At 45.4% G+C, this 17,831-nt stretch overlaps 1 protein-coding gene across 6 annotated transcripts in view; it reads left to right on the top strand.

Moving 5' to 3' along the window:
- The window catches only part of AREL1 (apoptosis resistant E3 ubiquitin protein ligase 1), a 49,145-nt gene extending 34,521 nt beyond the window's left edge, over positions 1–14,624 (top strand). For 5 of the 6 annotated variants that reach the window (XM_030319565.2, XM_030319568.2, XM_030319569.1 and 2 more), the window contains 14 exons: positions 233–413; positions 620–867; positions 2,606–2,683; positions 3,565–3,706; positions 3,838–3,959; positions 4,930–5,005; positions 5,744–5,853; positions 6,757–6,936; positions 7,107–7,232; positions 7,931–8,060; positions 8,148–8,206; positions 10,848–10,937; positions 11,341–11,516; positions 11,622–14,624. In XM_030319565.2, coding sequence (XP_030175425.1) covers positions 233–413; positions 620–867; positions 2,606–2,683; positions 3,565–3,706; positions 3,838–3,959; positions 4,930–5,005; positions 5,744–5,853; positions 6,757–6,936; positions 7,107–7,232; positions 7,931–8,060; positions 8,148–8,206; positions 10,848–10,937; positions 11,341–11,516; positions 11,622–11,724 — 1,821 coding nt within the window. In that variant the 3' untranslated portion in view covers positions 11,725–14,624. Of the gene's footprint in view, positions 1–232; positions 414–619; positions 868–2,605; positions 2,684–3,564; positions 3,707–3,837; positions 3,960–4,929; positions 5,006–5,743; positions 5,854–6,756; positions 6,937–7,106; positions 7,233–7,930; positions 8,061–8,147; positions 8,207–10,779; positions 10,938–11,340; positions 11,517–11,621 lie in introns of those variants that run through there. The other variant, XM_030319570.1, reaches the window with a different exon arrangement.
- The last annotated feature ends 3,207 nt before the right edge of the window (positions 14,625–17,831 follow it).

Below are 17,831 nucleotides of genomic sequence, written 5' to 3'. Positions count from 1 at the left end.
ACTTCCCTTCTCTGTGTGCTCCTTTTCTGTCATTCTCACCCTTACTGATTCACTTCCTCTCATCTCCACCTTGACTTCTGTACTGTCCCTCCTTCATCTGACAGTGCCCAATCCCATTAGTAATTATGAGGCTTAGATTAACTTGTAATAGGAAAGTTCTTTGTAAAGAGTAAACTGCCATGCACTAGGGCAAATTTTCTATGTTCACTGATGCTCGGTTTTCCTCTTGTAGCTCGGTCCTCAAGAAGAAGAGAGCTCTGGTGTCTCGTTTGAGAAGTCTGTGACCTCCAACAGGCAGACCTGCCAGGTGTTCTTGCGACTCACCCTGCATTCTCGTGGCTGCTTCCATGCCTGCATTTCATACCAAAATCAGCCAATCAATAATGGTGAATTTGACATCATTGTCCTAAGTGGTGAGTTGAAAGAAAAGCTCTGATTTAGTCCTGGCCCCAGGCCACTTGTTCTTTGTGTTGTCTGCGTTCTTCTGACCAACCTCACAAACATTTGCCATCTGAGCCACACTTGGCTTAGAGTCCTCTGGACTAAAGGTCTAGTGTCAGGTCTTTCTTTTCCTCCCACGTCTCCTACTTTACAACCTTGTTCCTTGTTACTGCTTCAGAGAATGAGAAGAATATTGTCGAACGCAACGTGTCCACCTCAGGAGTGAGCATTTACTTTGAGGCTTATCTTTATAATGCCACCAACTGTACCAGCACACCTTGGCACCTTCCCCCCATGCACACGAGCTCCTCCCAGCGCCGGCCTTCCACAGCCATGGAGGAGGAAGATGAAGACTCACCCTCTGAGTGCCAGACCCCTGAGAAGGTGAAGAAACCGAAGAAGGTGTACTGCTACGTGTCCCCAAAGGTTGGACCGCTCACTCTTGTCTCAAAATCCCCTCGCCTAAACCTGCATATATTTGGCGATCGGTAATAAAACCACAAAGCATTAGTGTGAGAGTCAGGGCAAGATCTTTGACTTGTAGGTTTTCTGGGATACCAAGAGAGGCTACTTAAGCTTGAGCAGAAGATTGCGCCCCCCCCCCCCCCCAATTTTGCTGCACATGTTTGGACTGGACTGGATTAAGACTCTGTCTAGAAGGTCTGTGTACCTTGGTGCTTTAGAGCACCTGAGGCGTTCTGCCCTTTGATTGCTTCTGGGAAGGTGTTCCAAGGAATGGCTCTCAGAGTTTTAAAGAAAGCTACTCTTGACCATTAAAAATTTTTCACTAGTATAAAAATTACTGTTGGCCCCTTCTGCTGTTTTGAAACAATTTGATCTTTCATTCTTGGATTCATGAAACCACAATAAATGCATGTCTCTCTCAGGCTACAAGATTGGAACACAGAAATTTTGGCAGAGGCAGGGAGGTGAACTTCCCAAGGCCCCTGATCTAAGAGGCACTTTGTGTTAGGATTTTCTTTTGAGTATTTGTATTTTGCTTATTCATTCAGACCTCGGAAAACTGAGCTCTTGAAACATCCCATTCTATCCCTTTAATCTCATAACCAAAACTGAGTCCCAATTCCGTTCTACTTCAGACTTTGCTAAGTGTCATTAAAAGCTTGTCCTGCTTTGAACTAGGGGAGTGGGAATGAGGGCCAGGGTGAGGTACAGATGAAGCAAGTTTGACCACGAGGTGGTAATTGTTAAAGCTGATGATGGGTTCATCATACCATTTTCCCTTCTTTAGCATGTGTTTGAAATTTTCTTAATGAAGAGCTTGTTTTAAATCAAGAAAAAGCCAGATCTGTACATTTAGATAACAGGTTTTTTTTAGATTAAAAGTGATTGGCTTTGTCTTTTTCTTTTTTATAATAGTATAAAGAGACCCTTCTTTATTCTCACCATTTTTATGTGCTTTTTTGTTTGCAACCACACGACCACCTTTACCCTCCCATCCCCCACCTGGCCTCCCATGGCAAATCCTGGGTACCATTCTTTTTTTTTTTTTTTAATTTTTTTTTTTTAATGTTTATTTATTTTTGAGACAATGCGAGAGACAGAGTGCAAGCAGCGGAGGGGCAGAGCAGACAGAGGGAGACACAGAATCTGAAGCAGGCTCCGGGCTCTGAGCTGTCAGCCCAGAGCCAGACGCGGGGCTCAAACTCACAAACTGTGAGATCATGACCTGAGCCGAAGTCGGACGCTTAATCGACTGAGCCACTCAGGGGCCCCCCTGGTTACCATTCTAATAGAGATAAAGCAGTGGGTAGGGGCCACAGGTATCTCCTGTCCATTGAGGAAGTCTGAGCAGCACTCAGCTGAACAGAAGGAGATTTTGATTGTTTCTAGGTAAAATGTTTACTCATAAAGTGGAAAATCTGATCTCAGACATTTAGAACTGGTGGTAAGACTTGAATAGGAAGATCATGAAATGTCTCTGTGTGAAATTGCATTGTCAGAGTAATATTTTCAATTTGCCTATTTTAAGATAGAATTGATGTTATTTATTTTATTTTAGTACTAAAAAAATATCCTCTTTGTCCCTAGAGGGAAAGGGTTATGAGGAATGGAGGTAGGGACTCTGGTTTTTTAATTACAGTACCCAGATAGACCCTTTTTATTTATCACTCACTTCCTTTTCTGTATGTTGTCCCTCCAGCAATTCTCAGTGAAGGAGTTCTACCTGAAAATCATTCCCTGGCGCCTTTATACCTTCCGAGTATGCCCAGGAACAAAAGTAAGTTGAACCTTACATTTGGTTTATGCTGAGCAGGCTTCAATTCTGAAATGTTTCAGCCTTTCGTTTATTCCTAGAAGGGCTTTTGGTGTTTCTGGAAGTTCTTACTGTGCACACGGAATTCATTGCCGAATAAAGAAAGGGTCGTCTTTTGTCCTCACAACGTGGCATGAAGAATACAGAAGTTCTAGAAAGACACATACCTAAAGAAACAAGAATTAGTAGCAAATCAGAATTCTTCAACAGTTCTCTTTTGCCCTGAGACTAAGTTAATGGAGAAGGTGTTGGCAGTTCTGGCCCAAGCTTGGTTTTCCAACATGCTAAAGCTAACTCTTTTAGAATCAGCATTCTCGTTTATTAAAAACATTTGTTTTAACTTTCCGAGCTTTTGGAATCTAAAGGCAAATTGCTTTCCTCCAGCCAGTTTGCCCAACCTCGTCAGGTATTTGTATATTCTTCCTGCCTTCAACAGTGTATGTGTGTTTCTATATGTATATGTACACACATACACACACACATACACACATACATTTACCTATAATAACCTTGATAGTTTTTTTTATTTGTTTAAATTCTCGTTAGTTAACATGCAGCGCAATATTGGTTTCAAGAGTACACCCTTCTTATATTTTATGTTAGGAGGTCTGTATTGTTAACCTGCGATCCTCACTAAAGGCAGTCTCTGTGACTCCAGTAACTTAACATGAGATTGGATTGTAGAGCACGGAGATGAAAAACACAGTGATACACTCCTAGTAGGTACTCACTTAGAGAAAACAGGCTTAACTTGTTGGTTGGTTGGTACTGAAGGTTAGGGATAGGGAAAGTTTTTGCTGGATTTGAGGGTTTTATACTAAACCTTTTCTTTTGTCCTTTGTTAGTTTTCATACCTCGGCCCCGACCCCGTTCATAAGCTCCTGACACTGGTGGTAGATGATGGCATTCAGCCGCCCGTGGAGCTCAGCTGTAAGGAGAGGAACATTCTAGCAGCCACTTTCATCCGCTCTCTCCATAAGAATATAGGTAAGATTGGACAGGGGTTCTGACAGGGAAGGCAGTGACCCCAGCCACGCTGGGCGTCTGAAGGTGTGGTGTGGACTGCACAGGTGTCTTGAGATGAGGCTGTGATCATGATGGATCTTCTTGCTCCTCAGGAGGCTCCGAGACCTTTCAGGACAAGGTGAACTTTTTCCAGCGAGAGCTTCGGCAGGTGCATATGAAAAGACCACATTCCAAAGTCACCCTGAAGGTCAGCAGACACACGTTGTTGGAATCGGTGCGTAAAGTTTCATTTCCGTTGTCAGTTGTCAGGATTTTGCAACTAGAAACCTCTTTGGTGTTTGGTTATGTTCTGCAGGTTGAAACCCCAATTTCCCTTCTCTTTAAACATCTCTGTTAAAAACTGCTCTTCTCTTTGTTTGATTATGTACTAAGTTTGGAGTAGATTTGTTCAAGACCTGTTATTCAGGGGAGAGACTAGTTGACACGTCGGCTTTATAATCCGTACCGAACTCGTTCCTGAACCATCTCCTGGAACTTGTGTGTGGGGAAGGTAGAAGTAGTGGTTGACAGAAGAAAGTTCTTACTCTTGAATCCCTGGAATAGAAGAGCTCTTGTTGGATTAAAAGGAAATGACTTTTGTTGTCACTCTGGTCTGATGGAAAAGGAGCACCTGATGTGTGTCTGTCTCCACTGCACAGACACTGGCATAATTCTTGCATTCCTCGAGAATGAGAAGGCTTGGTCCCTGTCCAGAAAGTGTTTGTGATGTTTGGCTCTGGTAGGTGTGACTGGAAACCCCTTTTCTCAGCCACATTCCCTGTGTGGCATGGCTCCCTGTCTGAACATAGCTTGTGGATAAAGATTTCTAGTGAACACTGTACTTGAAAACCAGGACTCCTTGGTTCTCTTGCTGACAGCTTACTAATTGAGTCCTTTTTATTTCTTCACGTAAGAGTTTTCTAATTAATAAAATGAGCATTAAAAAAAAAAAGCTTCAAAACTTCCCAACAAAGCAATGGTATAAAGATGAATTAGGTTGTTTTTTAAAATCTTAAGTTTTTTTCCGGAGATCTGTGCATTTTAAATAATAAGATGGCATGATTAAAGCTTATATCTGAGTACTGTATCTCCTCCAAGTACTAATGGTTACAGGGACAATGGCATTGTTCTTGTGTTTTTGTGTTGAACACCCAAGAGATGCCAGCCAGTCTTCTGACAGTTTCCTTCCCTTCACTGCTTTTCAGTCGCTGAAAGCTACTCGGAATTTCTCCATCTCAGATTGGAGCAAGAACTTTGAAGTGGTTTTCCAAGACGAAGAAGGTCAGTTTCAAAATTTCATATTCTTTTCCTTTTTAAGTTTATTTATTTTGAGAGAGAGAGAGGGAGAGATGGGGGGTGGCAGAGAGAAGGGAGTAGAGAATCCCAAGTAGAGCCCCATGCGGGGCTCCATCCCATGAGCCGTGCGATCATGACCCAGATCAAGAGTTGGACACTTAACCGACCGAGCCACCCAGGTGCCCCTCATATTCATTTTCTTTAACTCTCTTCCCCACTCCTCCTCTCCTCCTTACCTGCTTTCCACAAAGAACAAAAATATCCCCCCTACCCCTGCCATTGCCCAAGCTTATTTTCCTAAAGGAAAAAGAAGTCATAAATTGAAACAGAAGATGTGGTGTTTACTGGCCAGGTAGCTTGGTGGAGCCTGTAGAGCACAGACAGAGGGACTTGGAGGCAAGCGCTAAGAGTTGGGACCAGAAAGGAAGGTAGTAACCTTTGCAGAACAAGAGAAAAGTCCATTTCCTGGGATCTCTGATCTCCCGTGTTTCCATACTAGGGGGCATTAACTTAGTGAACAAAATATCTTAAGTCCTTTAATCCTACAGAAAGGGATGGGGTTTCCAAAAAAAAAAAAAAAACCCTGCAGTTTATGTGGGTTGGAGTGGGGAAACACGTAGTGGAGTGGAAGGAAGGTGGAGAGTGTCGAATGATGAATAAAGGAACACAAGCAACAAGAGGTGGTAGGCCAGAGTCCCTTTTTATTTTTATTATACCTTTCAGCTCTGGACTGGGGAGGGCCTCGCCGGGAATGGTTCGAGCTAATCTGCAAAGCATTATTTGATACCACCAATCAGCTCTTCACCCGATTCAGTGACAACAACCAAGCATTAGTGAGTTTGCAACTTCCCTGTGGGCGGGTGGAAAATGTCAGTTGCATCACAATACGTAACTCCAACAAGGGTTTGAGATTATGCAACTGTCCTGGAAATCTGACAACCTGTGTCTTGTTCTTAATCTCGATACTTACAGTATGAACCAATTAGATTGCCTCCCTCCTCTTTGCCTTTATTATTTCATGTCTAAAATAAGAGAAAATGCAGACGTTGAGTATTTGACTAAAAAGTATTTTAGTGCAATGGCAGTTCTACTAATTACTATTATAATGATTAAGCCACTTTTATCAAAACATACCTAAGGCCATTGACTTTTGAACTAGATCTTTGACTAGGCAGAAGTATAAACAGTAGAGAAGTAGACTTCGTTTGAAAGAATTTCAGGTTTAGGGAAAAGACCTCCCATCATCCATTGGTTAAGTTCCATACTCAGCCAGGGACCACAGACCTAATGTAAGATTCTTCTGTTTACTATAAATCCATCTTTGCCCTCTATCTTCCAGTCAGTCTAAATTACTCATGTTAGCTACCAAACAACTAATGGCATTTAGACAACTCTTTGATTCTAACACTGAAATTCTTGCTTCCTTGGGATGGAGTTGTTGGGGAGGGTCTTTCCAGAACCAGGCTTGAAGAAAAATGGCCCAGAGCCTTTATTTATTTTTTTAATATTTATTTCTGAGAGGGAGGGAGAGAGAGAGAGCAAGCGCATAAACTCAGGAGGGGCAGAGGGTGGGGGTGGGAGACAGAGGATCTGAAGTGGCTCTGGGTGGACAGCAGCGAGTCTGATGTGGGGCCCGAACTCATGAACTGTGAGATCATGACCTGAGTCAGGGTCAGAAGCTTAACTAACTAAGCCACTCAGGTGCCCCAGAGCCTTTTAATCTCTTTCTTTCACAGGTACATCCCAATCCTAATCGCCCTGCTCATCTACGCTTGAAGGTGTATGAGTTTGCAGGGCGGTTAGTGGGCAAGTGTCTCTATGAGTCGTCTCTAGGAGGAGCCTACAAGCAATTGGTCCGAGCTCGATTTACCCGCTCTTTTTTGGCCCAGATCATAGGCCTACGTATGCATTATAAGGTAATGTCTTAGGTATGTGTTTTTACCAAGGCTCCTGGCCATTAATTCTGGAATTCCTCCACTCTGTGCTCATTGTTCTTAAGGGGGGAGGGGTAAGTGGTTCCAGGCAGTTACAAATTGCCTTTCTGGGTACGAGTAGTCCATGTTCTGTTGTCTTTCTGTCTTCTCAGTACTTTGAAACAGATGACCCAGAATTCTACAAATCTAAAGTTTGCTTCATCCTCAACAATGACATGAGTGAGATGGAGCTGGTCTTTGCAGAAGAGAAATATAATAAATCAGGTCAATTGGATAAGGTGAGAAAGAGAACCAAAGCCTTGGGTCCCATGGTTCCCAGCCTGCTCTACAGCAGGGCTGTCAAATGGAGCTTTCCACAATGATGGAAATGTTCTTTATCTGGGCTGTCTTTTGGACACCCAGCATGTGGCTTGTTATCCACCAAATAACTGAATTTTTCACTTTGTTTCATTGTCATTAATGTAAGCACGTGAGGCTAGTGGCAACCATATCAGGACATTGCATCCCACGGTTGATGATCTTGGCCCATTTAATGGAGCGAAAGACACATGTACCCATATATCCTACCCACTCCTCCTTTCCAGTAGAAAAAGAACTTAGTGATAATGAAGTGTCACTGCATAAGTAGCTTTGGGGGGATGGCAGTGTCCCAAAGGTCAGTAGGGGCTTAATTTGGGATCATAGAGACATGAGGCTCTTGCTGACAAGGAACCGTAATATCTTCCTGTTCCGTCCCCACTAGTTGACCAGGTCAGAGAAGACTCGCTCCGATACCCTAGTAGCTAGTAGAATGTGCTGTGGTAGGACCGCTGAAGCTTAGTAAGTATATGAAACCAGGTGTGTTGCGAGGTTGAGGGTGCAGCAGACGCTCATTGCTGTGATGGAGTTCGATAATGCTGTGTTTATGGGACGTAGCGGCTGAGTGTCGTCAACTCCCAGCCACAGCCTCCCCCGTCTCTTTTGCCTCTTGTTTCAGGTGGTAGAGCTCATGACAGGTGGAGCTCAAACCCCAGTCACTAATGCGAATAAAATCTTCTATTTAAATCTACTGGCCCAATATCGACTGGCCAGTCAAGTGAAAGAGGAGGTGGAACACTTCTTAAAAGGTGAGAGCCTGTCTGTTCTTGGTCTTGAGATAAAAATCCCCGTATCCACAACGTGGGTCTGGCTTTAACTTGGCTACTTTGTTTCAGGTCTGAATGAGTTGGTCCCTGAGAACCTTTTGGCCATTTTTGATGAAAACGAGCTTGAAGTAAGTGCTTGCAATTGCAGACCCCCATTCTTTTTTTTTTTTTTTTAATTTTTTTTTTTTTTTCAACGTTTATTTATTTTTGGGACAGAGAGAGACAGAGCATGAACGGGGGAGGGGCAGAGAGAGAGGGAGACACAGAATCGGAAACAGGCTCCAGGCTCTGAGCCCTCAGCCCAGAGCCCGACGCGGGGCTCGAACTCACAGACCGCGAGATCGTGACCTGGCTGAAGTCGGATGCTTAACCGACTGCGCCACCCAGGCGCCCCGCAGACCCCCATTCTTGACTGGGTATTTGAGTGTGCACGCAGGAACCAGCTTGTTGTGTCTTCTCTTATGAGATGAGGTGGGGAAGTCCTTCGTTCTAGAGTTGGTTTCCCTTTTGTGACCCTCCCATGCATTTACCCTTTCTCCAGCTTTCAGAACATTAGAATGTGAAAATTAGAAACTGTAGCTAATTACCCTTGAAGAGTAATAATTAATAGTCATTTATTCATCAAATATTATTGATAACTGGTTGAATAGTAAAGAACATTGGTATTGTGTGCAGTCCTTGTAAATCCCATGACATTTAAAGTTGATTTTAGGGAATAATAAAATATTTTGTACAGAGACTATTTATTGTCTCCTGTATGAGACACTTACACAAATGTCCTTTGGACATTTGAAGCATTAGAGAACTAGCAGTGAATAGGACAAAGCCCCTTGCCATCATGGAGCTATGTCCCAGGGAAGGAGACAAACCAAGAGATGTGACATATTTCAAAGCTTGGGGTCACAATGCTATATAGTTAATATATTCTTATTCAGATCCTGTAACAACCGAAAAATGCTATAAGATGGTGAATGCCATTCTGTAATTATCAAAATAGAACTTGTGGGCAAAAAATAAAATCAGTTGGTTACTTACTTGCTGCTCACAGATGATACATACAAGGCAACTTATCAGTTCCCACTTCACACAGCTTTTATGAAGAGTGTGTTTTTGCAAACTGTTGCCTGTAAGGAGGAAATTCTTCAAAAATGAGAAAACAAAAAACTAGTTTCACGTGGTCTTATAGAGTGTTTATTCTTATTAACTGAATTGGCTTCAAGAACAAGAATTAAAGCCGGGTGCAATTTTCATCACATTTGTACCTTCATACATGAAATTCAAACAAAATGAATGCTCTATCTCTCAGCCTAAAGTTTCCCATAGACTATCATCTAGTGCTGTTTATTTTGGGGGCTGAGGAATAGCTAGCTACTGGTGTATTTTGTTTTACCATGAAGCATGGCATTTGTAACAACGTTTAAAAGTGAGTAGGAAGGAAGGACACAGTCTCTTACAGTTACTCGGCACTCGCACTCTACTCTCACTCAGCTTAGCAGGTTCTTCTTGAAGGAGGCAAGGCTCCTCAGGTTTAATTTGGGCTTTTCTGGTCTCTTGATTAGGATGTATCTTTTTTTTTTTTTTTAAACATTTATTGATTTTTGAGAGAGAGACAGAGACAGAGAGAGACAGTGCAGACTGGGGAGGGACAGAGAGAGAGGGAGATATAGAATCCAAAGCAGGCTCCAGGCTCTGAGCTGTCAGCATACAGGCTGACGCGCGGCTCGGACTGACGAACCGCGAGATCATGACCTGGGCCGAAGTTGGACGCTTAACGGACTGAGCCACCCAGGCGCCCAAGATGTATCATTTTTTATAACTATTGAGTGAGTACTCACAGTCTGCTAAGTCACATGCTGGAGCCTGAACCAAATTAGGATATCAACAAGATGTTTAGGCCTCTGAAGTCATTAATGTTCTCATTTTTTTGGTATACTTTTTAATTTATCTGATCAAGTAGAGGCCGGGCTAAAGGGAAGGTAGTAAAAGTTCAGTCCACAAAAGAAGGATGGATCCCAATCCACAAAAGAAGGGAAACAGAAAAGGCCATCTGAAATATTCATAGGAGCTGGGACTTTTCATCAGAGGGAACGGGCCTGCCTTTTCTTCCTGGTGTTCCTAGGCTCTCTCCAAAGCAGACTCAGTAAATACTTGGTTCTTTTTTTGTCCTTTGTTTCAATTCAAAATAGTCTGCAGCAGTTTTGTTTTGTTTTGTTTTTAAACAAGAAAGCAATTCTTATTCTGTATGCCTTTTTATTTTATTTTTTTAGAGAGAGAGAGCTTGTGCGAGTAGGGCAGAGGGAGAGAGAGAATCTTAAGCAGACTACGAACCCAGTGCCGAGCCCGACACAGGGCTCGATCCCACGACCCTGGGATCATGACCTGAGCCAAAACCAAGAGTCAGATGTTGAATCGACTGATCACCCAGTAGTTCTTAATTAGGGGTGCACATCAGTAACGGGAAACTTTTTCAAAATACACAAGTTCCTAACCCATTCCTGGAGATTTTGATTCCGTAGGTCTGGGGTAAGGCTTTGGGCATCTACACATTTTTTTAAAAAGCTATGTGATTTTTATCACGCTGGTTAGGAACCATTGGCCTGTTATAATTAATTTTCCTAAAGCAGAGTTCTGGCATTATGATCTCACCTTATGGTCTTTTTCCTGGTGTTTTCTTTATTCCATATTTTGCATGTTAACACAGGCAATTTTGACCTTATGTTGCGTCTTTGTCCCCTGATTGTCCTGGTAACACCTGACTATCTTCTCCAGCTGCTGATGTGTGGGACTGGGGACATCAGTGTGTCTGACTTCAAAGCCCACGCAGTGGTCGTTGGCGGCTCATGGCATTTCAGAGAGAAGGTAAGTGGGCCAAACTTCCTTTCATTGGATTTGTGCCCTGTTACAAGGAAAAGCTTTCAGAAGAGAAGTATCCAGGAATCAGAGAGGCAGACATATCGACTGGGAAAAAATGACACATGAGGGAGAGACAGGTGGTTGTCCAGGCAGAAGGGAGCCCTGGTCCCTCGGGGCTGTTGTGCTGCCTGCCACAGGAGTCGTACGTGAGAAATGCAAAGGAATAGAACCTGGCAATCAACGACCACCCTGCTGACCGTGTGACAACAGAAATTCGTAAAGAGGTTGTCGACTGTAACCATTGCTACCCTTGTCGCCCACTTCAGAGTATCCTGTTCTCTCCCCAGGGGTCAGATCCTAGGCTGCACACTTGAGTGTGACCCCACCTTGTGCTCTCTCTCTCTGGCAGGTCATGAGATGGTTCTGGACTGTGGTTTCCAGTCTGACCCAGGAGGAGTTGGCTCGGCTGCTACAGTTCACAACAGGCTCCTCTCAGCTACCACCCGGAGGTTTCGCTGCCCTCTGTCCCTCATTCCAGATTATTGCTGCTCCGACCCACAGCACGCTCCCGACTGCACACACGTGGTGCGTACCAGACCGTCCAGTGCACGCTCACGGGGGAGGGTCGTCCCAGCCCCTGCCAGTGCTTCTGGCAGTGTGAGTTAACCCCTTCTCCCCTTGCCCTTCCAGTTTTAACCAGCTGTGCCTCCCCACGTATGACTCGTACGAAGAGGTGCACAGGATGCTGCAGCTGGCCATCAGTGAGGGCTGCGAGGGCTTTGGCATGCTCTGACCGCCCTCCTGCCATCCACCCAGCCCTGTGCTTTCCGGAGCACCTGGGTGCATGTAACAGCGTGATAACACTGACCCAGACATCCACGTAACGTACACGGAACCATCGGCCAGAAGCTGCTGCATGCTCCCCAGTAGCTGGAGTATTTGGTCATCTGTGAGCTGGATCCTTCCCTTGCTGCTCCCCTACACATCTCTCCCACAGGCCACTTGGGCACGGTGTGTCATGTGAGCTGCTCACTCAGTCACGAGAGGAGGACCGTGCTGCCGTAACTTCATTTGGTTCTTAGAAGATCTCAGTGGCAGGAGCTGCTTCAGTAGCTGAGGAAGATTACACAAAGGGCTCGGCTTTCTTAGAAGGCTGGCCTCCGCCTTGCTCAGCCTCCTCTGCTGGTGGCTCTGAGAGATCCCCTCTGCAGCCCTCACTACTTGACCTAAGGTGATGTGAGTCCCTCTTGTGGGCATGGTGATTGCCTCTTCTCACCAGGAGCCGGGAGAAGCACCGCGAGGAAGGGGCCCACATGAGCAGTCTTCATTTTTGTCCCTCTGCACAATGGCAGGCTCAGGCCATGGCACTGGACTACCTCTAATGGGGACTGATAGCACAAAAGGATTTTTTTTGTGTGGTGTCAGAACTGGAAAAGGAGCTTTTTCCCTGAAGGCATTTCTGGAAATGATCATTAATCCATAAAGAACTCTCTACGCTTTTTTTTTTTTTGAGTTTGAGCCAGTGAGAAAAACAGACCCAAGAATGTGAAAGATAGCTGGGCTATAGCTTCCAGTGCCGAATATGATTTTCCCTTAGGGCCCGGGACACGTCTAGGCACATGGCTGGCTTGAAGACTACTGACGTTTGTCCCTGAGTTTGTTCTTTACACTGAGGTGTGGCTGGGCCTGGCCACTTACCTTCAACTTATTCAGTCTGCTAAGAGCTAGGGATTCTTTAGCTTTCTACAGAAGAAAATTTTGTAGCAAGGGATTGAGACAGTAAGAATAGCATGCTAACGATGCCTGGTTCTCTCTTTGCTTGGTTTTCTCTGGCAGCACTGAGGCAAGGGAAGAGGGACCTGTGGCTCAGTCACAGGTCCTTGGGGTCAGGGCACAAGGAACATACATAGAAGAGCTGTGTCAGACAACAAACACCCAGCTGCTCAGTGACTTCGCTCTGTCAGTTGCCAGCAGGAGTCCCAGTGGAGGGAGGACGATCTAGTAGGTTCGGTTACACGATGACTGAAGAGAACCTGCAGCTGTCTCTTGGAAGATCACACCATCCTTTCTCATTACAGTTTGAATACACACATCTTCAAGACTCAAACTCTCATCAACTCTCCAAATTTCTGTGTTTAAGAAGGCTTTGCTGCAAGCTACCCTTCTCAACGGGGCATTCAACTCTGAGAATATTACAAGCCATCCTTACTGCCAAAACCAGCAAGTACAGAGGCCAGAGATGAGGCAGGACTTATGGCAATGCCCTGGCCTCCCGGAAGCATGTCTGAGCCCTCCTGTTCCCAGGGATCACAAGGAACAAGCCCTCCCGAGCTGCTCCCGCTGCTGCCTGACCTCACTCCTTCGCAGTCGTCATTTGTCCTTGGCATGGGTGCCGACCTCACTCATTCTTGGGGTCTGGGATCCAGCGTCAGGGCCTCAACACCCACAGGGTCCTCCATGCCACACGGTCACTGCTCTCCTCAGGGACCAGGACAAGGTGCTGCTGCTCGCCCCAGTGTCTTCCCATGGGACACATGCAGGCGAGTTTCGTCATCACCCTGGACAAGGCGACGTTGCCCCTCGGGCCCGGAGAGGGGCTTCCAGCTGGGGGTACGTGGGCTGGTTCTGCTGTCCTTGGCAGTTGATCCTCTTCTGGACTCTGCATTCTCCCCTCCGTGGCCCTCCAGAGACTGCTGCTGGAGCTCGATTTGATTTTCTTGGCTAGATCTGTCATTTTAAGCTCCAGTCATAGCACTTTTCAGAGCATCCTGGGTGCCACCGCGGCTGGCTGCGGCCGCTTGCGTGCCTGTGGTGGGCCTCGGCCCCAGGGTCTTTGTGTAACAAAACCCTTTGATACTGTTGTGGTTTTCTACTCTTCCAGTGTACTCCCTCTCCCAAGTCTGTTCAGAAGTATCTTTGCTCTGTTTGGCCTTTTCCTTTTCTCTTTTTTTCTAATCTTGCTCTGGTACTAGTCAACATGGGAGCAAAAGGTACATGTCAGAGAGAAGGAGGAATATGTGTTACTTCTTGGGCAATTTTTACTTTCGTGTTTCTTCTTTTGGCCAGTTCTTTTGTTTATGCCCTTGTGGCCCAGGTACTTGGGGGAGGCGGGCTGAACGACTGGCCTTTTAGTGTCTTTGAAGGAAGCCAAGCAGCAAGTGAACAGCAGGGAGAGCATCAGCATGTTTTCTAGAGACCAAGCCCTGCTGCAGGTCTGTCAGGCCAGGCAAAGGGGCCAGGCAGCTGTAGTGAGACTGTAAATATTTTGTACAGGAAATAAATATCGAAAAGGGTTATGTAGCGAGTGACTCTTCTTTAAGTGGCGACTCAGGGCTCAAACTGGAGGTGGGGAAGGAAAAGAAAGATTTGGAAATGTTTTTGCATTTTCCCAGTAATTCTTTCAGAAGCTCCCAGCACCAGGTAGAACGTGCGCACAGAGCCCTGGCCTGTCCCAGCTCTTCTCGCGCCTCCGTCCTTCCCTGACCGCTGTCCCTGATGCCGGGCAGGGCCATGGTGCCTGACAGGTGCTTGCGCCCACCTCCTGAACAAGAAACCAGTGTGGCAAGAGCAGAGGGTGTCTGTTTTCATCAGTCTTTTAAACATGAATTTGTTGTTTTACTGTGTAAGAAACTCAGCATAGAAAATTTGGAAATAAAAAGCACGAGAGATAATTCACCTGCCATCCAGCGGTAACCACTGTTAAGTGATGTGTATAGCCTTCTGGTTTGTATACAGTCACGCTTATTTCCACGCCTCCTCTCCCCCTCCCCACCCTCCCCGAAGTGGGCTGGCATAGCAGACAAAAATACTGCCTCTCAAAAAGTTTGGAGGGGAGGGGCACGTGGTACCAATTCTTTTCCAACCAAAGGTAAGCGTGGCAGAAAACCAGACCTCAGGGCCCTGGCCTTATTGGGGAAGTAATCTTGGTGTCATTACTTATTGGTTCCCAATTGGGAAAATTGGAAGATCAACAAAATTCCCTTTGGAATTGTGTTTAAAGTACTGATTTTTGCCCCATCTCCCAGACCTAGTGAATTGGAATCTTAAGTTTGAACGCCACCCTTAGAGTGCTGTCACTCTACTCCCACCTCCTCAAGCTTCTGAGTGATAGGAGATGTCCTTAAAAAAAACACAGTTCTGCCCCTCTAACTTCATGTTTTTAGGTTACCAGTCCTACGTCTTTTATACTTGCTGTTCTCATGGCTTTGAGTGAGTCCCTGGGAACGGTCATCATTGATTGATTTCAGCCTATCATGAAGTTATTCTTAAGACTCAAGAGGGTGGCCGGATTGCTCTTGAATTAACACAGTAAGTGCTAACTTTAGCCTGTCATGCACTGTTACCTCTGAGCCACTGCAGTGAGCCCTCCGACCTCTGCCCAGCCACACTTCTCTGAGAACCACAATAGAGATTCTCTGACAGGTGGCTTGACCCAGAGGCTCCTTGTCTCTACTTCTGCTTCACTTAGACCCTCAAGCATAATCGAACACCTTCAGGTATTCTGTAATACTTTTATTTAAAAACAAATTTCCTTTTTTTCTTTTGAGATGTAACATATATACAAAGAAAAGGTCAACAGGCATGCACAATTTAATTATTACAAAGGAAGGGCGCCTGGGTGACTCAGCCAGTTAAGTGGCCAACTTCGGCTCAGGTCATGATCTCATGGCTCATGGGTTCGAGCCCCACGTTGGGCTCTGTGCTGAAGCTCGGAGCCTGGAGCCTGCTTCAGATTCTGTGTCTCCCTCTCTCTCTGCCCCACCCCCGCTTGCAATCTCTCAAAAATAAACATTTTAAAAAATTTAAAAAGAAAAAAAATGACTCAGCGCTAAATTGTCTCAAAAATTGTGAAACAGGCTAATATTTCTGACTCAGAGTACTGCCTTTGTGCAACATCTAACAGAATGCCATTCCAGAGTTATCGGAGAGCTTAGTTTTTTTGGTTTGGAGTACAGAGGGTGGATTTAGAAACGCACAGGACATATTGTGATGATTTGGATTTACGCTCAATAGAGTGATACAGAGGTGCCGCCTAGAGGTAGCTGTGCCTTGCTGTGAATACTTCCGTTCCGCCCCCTACCCGGTTCAGTCCACTTTAATTCTGCTCACATAAGAACACTTTGTGATAGCCACAGCAGGGACCTGGGCTCAGGTGTGGTCTCTACAGGATGGTCCACGGATTCCTGGTGGAAGAAGATGTGGCGGACCCAGTCAGTTGCCAGATGTCAGAGGACTGATGGCTGTAGGTTTTTGATACGGCATCAGAAGTAACTTTAGCAAAGTGGTCCAGGTTGTCGGTAGAGCCCAGCCAGCTACAGCGGCTTCTTCCAACACGAGGTGGTAATCTAGGAGCCGGGATCAAACACATCACAGAACCATGATATCCATCACCTTACAAGAACAGTGTGGGGCTCCCCTTCTAGATCCCTTTGACCTTCCTTCAGGGAAATGGATAATTCATCCAGGATGAAGCCTTTGGGTGCGGTTGCTACCCAATTAGCAGACTAACATAGCTTTTATCATCTTTGGTGACCATGAATGCCTTAGACCAGGGTCTGCTGGCAAACCAGGTGACTTTCTGAGTGAGCAAGGTCTTAGGACTTCATCTCTTAGGGAGAACTCTAGGAAGAAGTGAGTCTTGGACTAATCAAGGAGCTGGGTGAGGAGATAAATTTTTTTGTATGTTTTACTTATTTTGAGAGAAAGAGCGTGAGCAGGGGAAGAGCACAGAGAGGGGGACAGAGGATCCGAAGCAGGCTCTGCACTGACTTCAGCGAGCCTGATGTGGGATTCGAACTCACAAACTGTGAGATGACCTGAGCCAAAGTCGTATGCTCAACTGACTGAGCCACCCAGGTGCCCCGATAAATTTCTTTTATAAACATCATTGTGTCCTTGACCAGGTGGCCCACCCTAATGAGGGGAACCTACCTGTATCCTATGTTTCTGACTCCAGAGCCCCTGGGCTTGTAGCCTCCCCTGCAGCAGAGGCATCCATCATTTGGCCTTTTGTCAAAGGGTATGTTGTTAGACCTATTTGCGTCAAGTGGGCAGAAGGGGACCCTCAGAGGATAGAGACCTGTGAATTGATGAGTTTGAATGTTGATATTTTTAACTCCATGGCTCAACCTTGGGCAGGATAATCTTTGAGTATTAGTTTCCTGACCTGCAAAATGATGCAATTAACTAAATAAGAAAATTGGCTAATAACTTCGAGTTCTTGGAAGGTTTTCCTATCTATGGTATGTGTGCTACCATATTGCCTATGGCTTTGGGCCCCGGTAATTTCCATAGCAGGAGGCTATATGGATCTAGGGGTGGTAGACGATGCTAGAGTGGGTGACTGGATTGGGATGGTGGCTCTTTTCCCTCCTTGCCATGTTCAGGCAGGCCAGAGAGAATGGGTATTCAAGATGTCTAGCCCAAAAAGCTGTGAAAAAGGCCCCCAAGGTCAGAAGAGACCTCTCCTTCCTTCATATGACTCTGCAAAGGCCAAAGGTGGTATAAATTTCAAACTTATTTCATGTGGCATAGTGGAATAGGCAATCTAGAGATAAGCACCCAAATACCCTCGACTTCCCGTAGCTCATCTGATTACTGAATCATGATAATAGTGGCCTTTTTTTTTTTTTTTTTTTAGTTCCTCCCTAATGCTAGGAGCTTTAATAACTATTATCTTATTACCGACAATGACCCTGCGAGGTTGGTCTCGTTCTCTCCATGCCACACAAGACACAGATAGACTCTGAGAGGATAAGTAACTGCTGAGCTTCCTTAGTGATTAAGTGGCAGAGCTGTATTTGAACATGGGCCTGTTTCATGTCAAGGCCCAAACTCTTGCCGGTTTGTCTCAGGCAGATTAGTTTAGACTAGGGAACAGCCCACGTAGTGGGCCACCAG

The sequence above is a fragment of the Lynx canadensis genome, chromosome B3 (genome assembly GCF_007474595.2).
Source record: "Lynx canadensis isolate LIC74 chromosome B3, mLynCan4.pri.v2, whole genome shotgun sequence".
Taxonomy (NCBI): Eukaryota; Metazoa; Chordata; class Mammalia; order Carnivora; family Felidae; genus Lynx; species Lynx canadensis.
The sequence above is the reverse complement of the archived record's forward strand: the minus strand, read 5'-3'. Positions and strand labels throughout refer to the sequence as shown.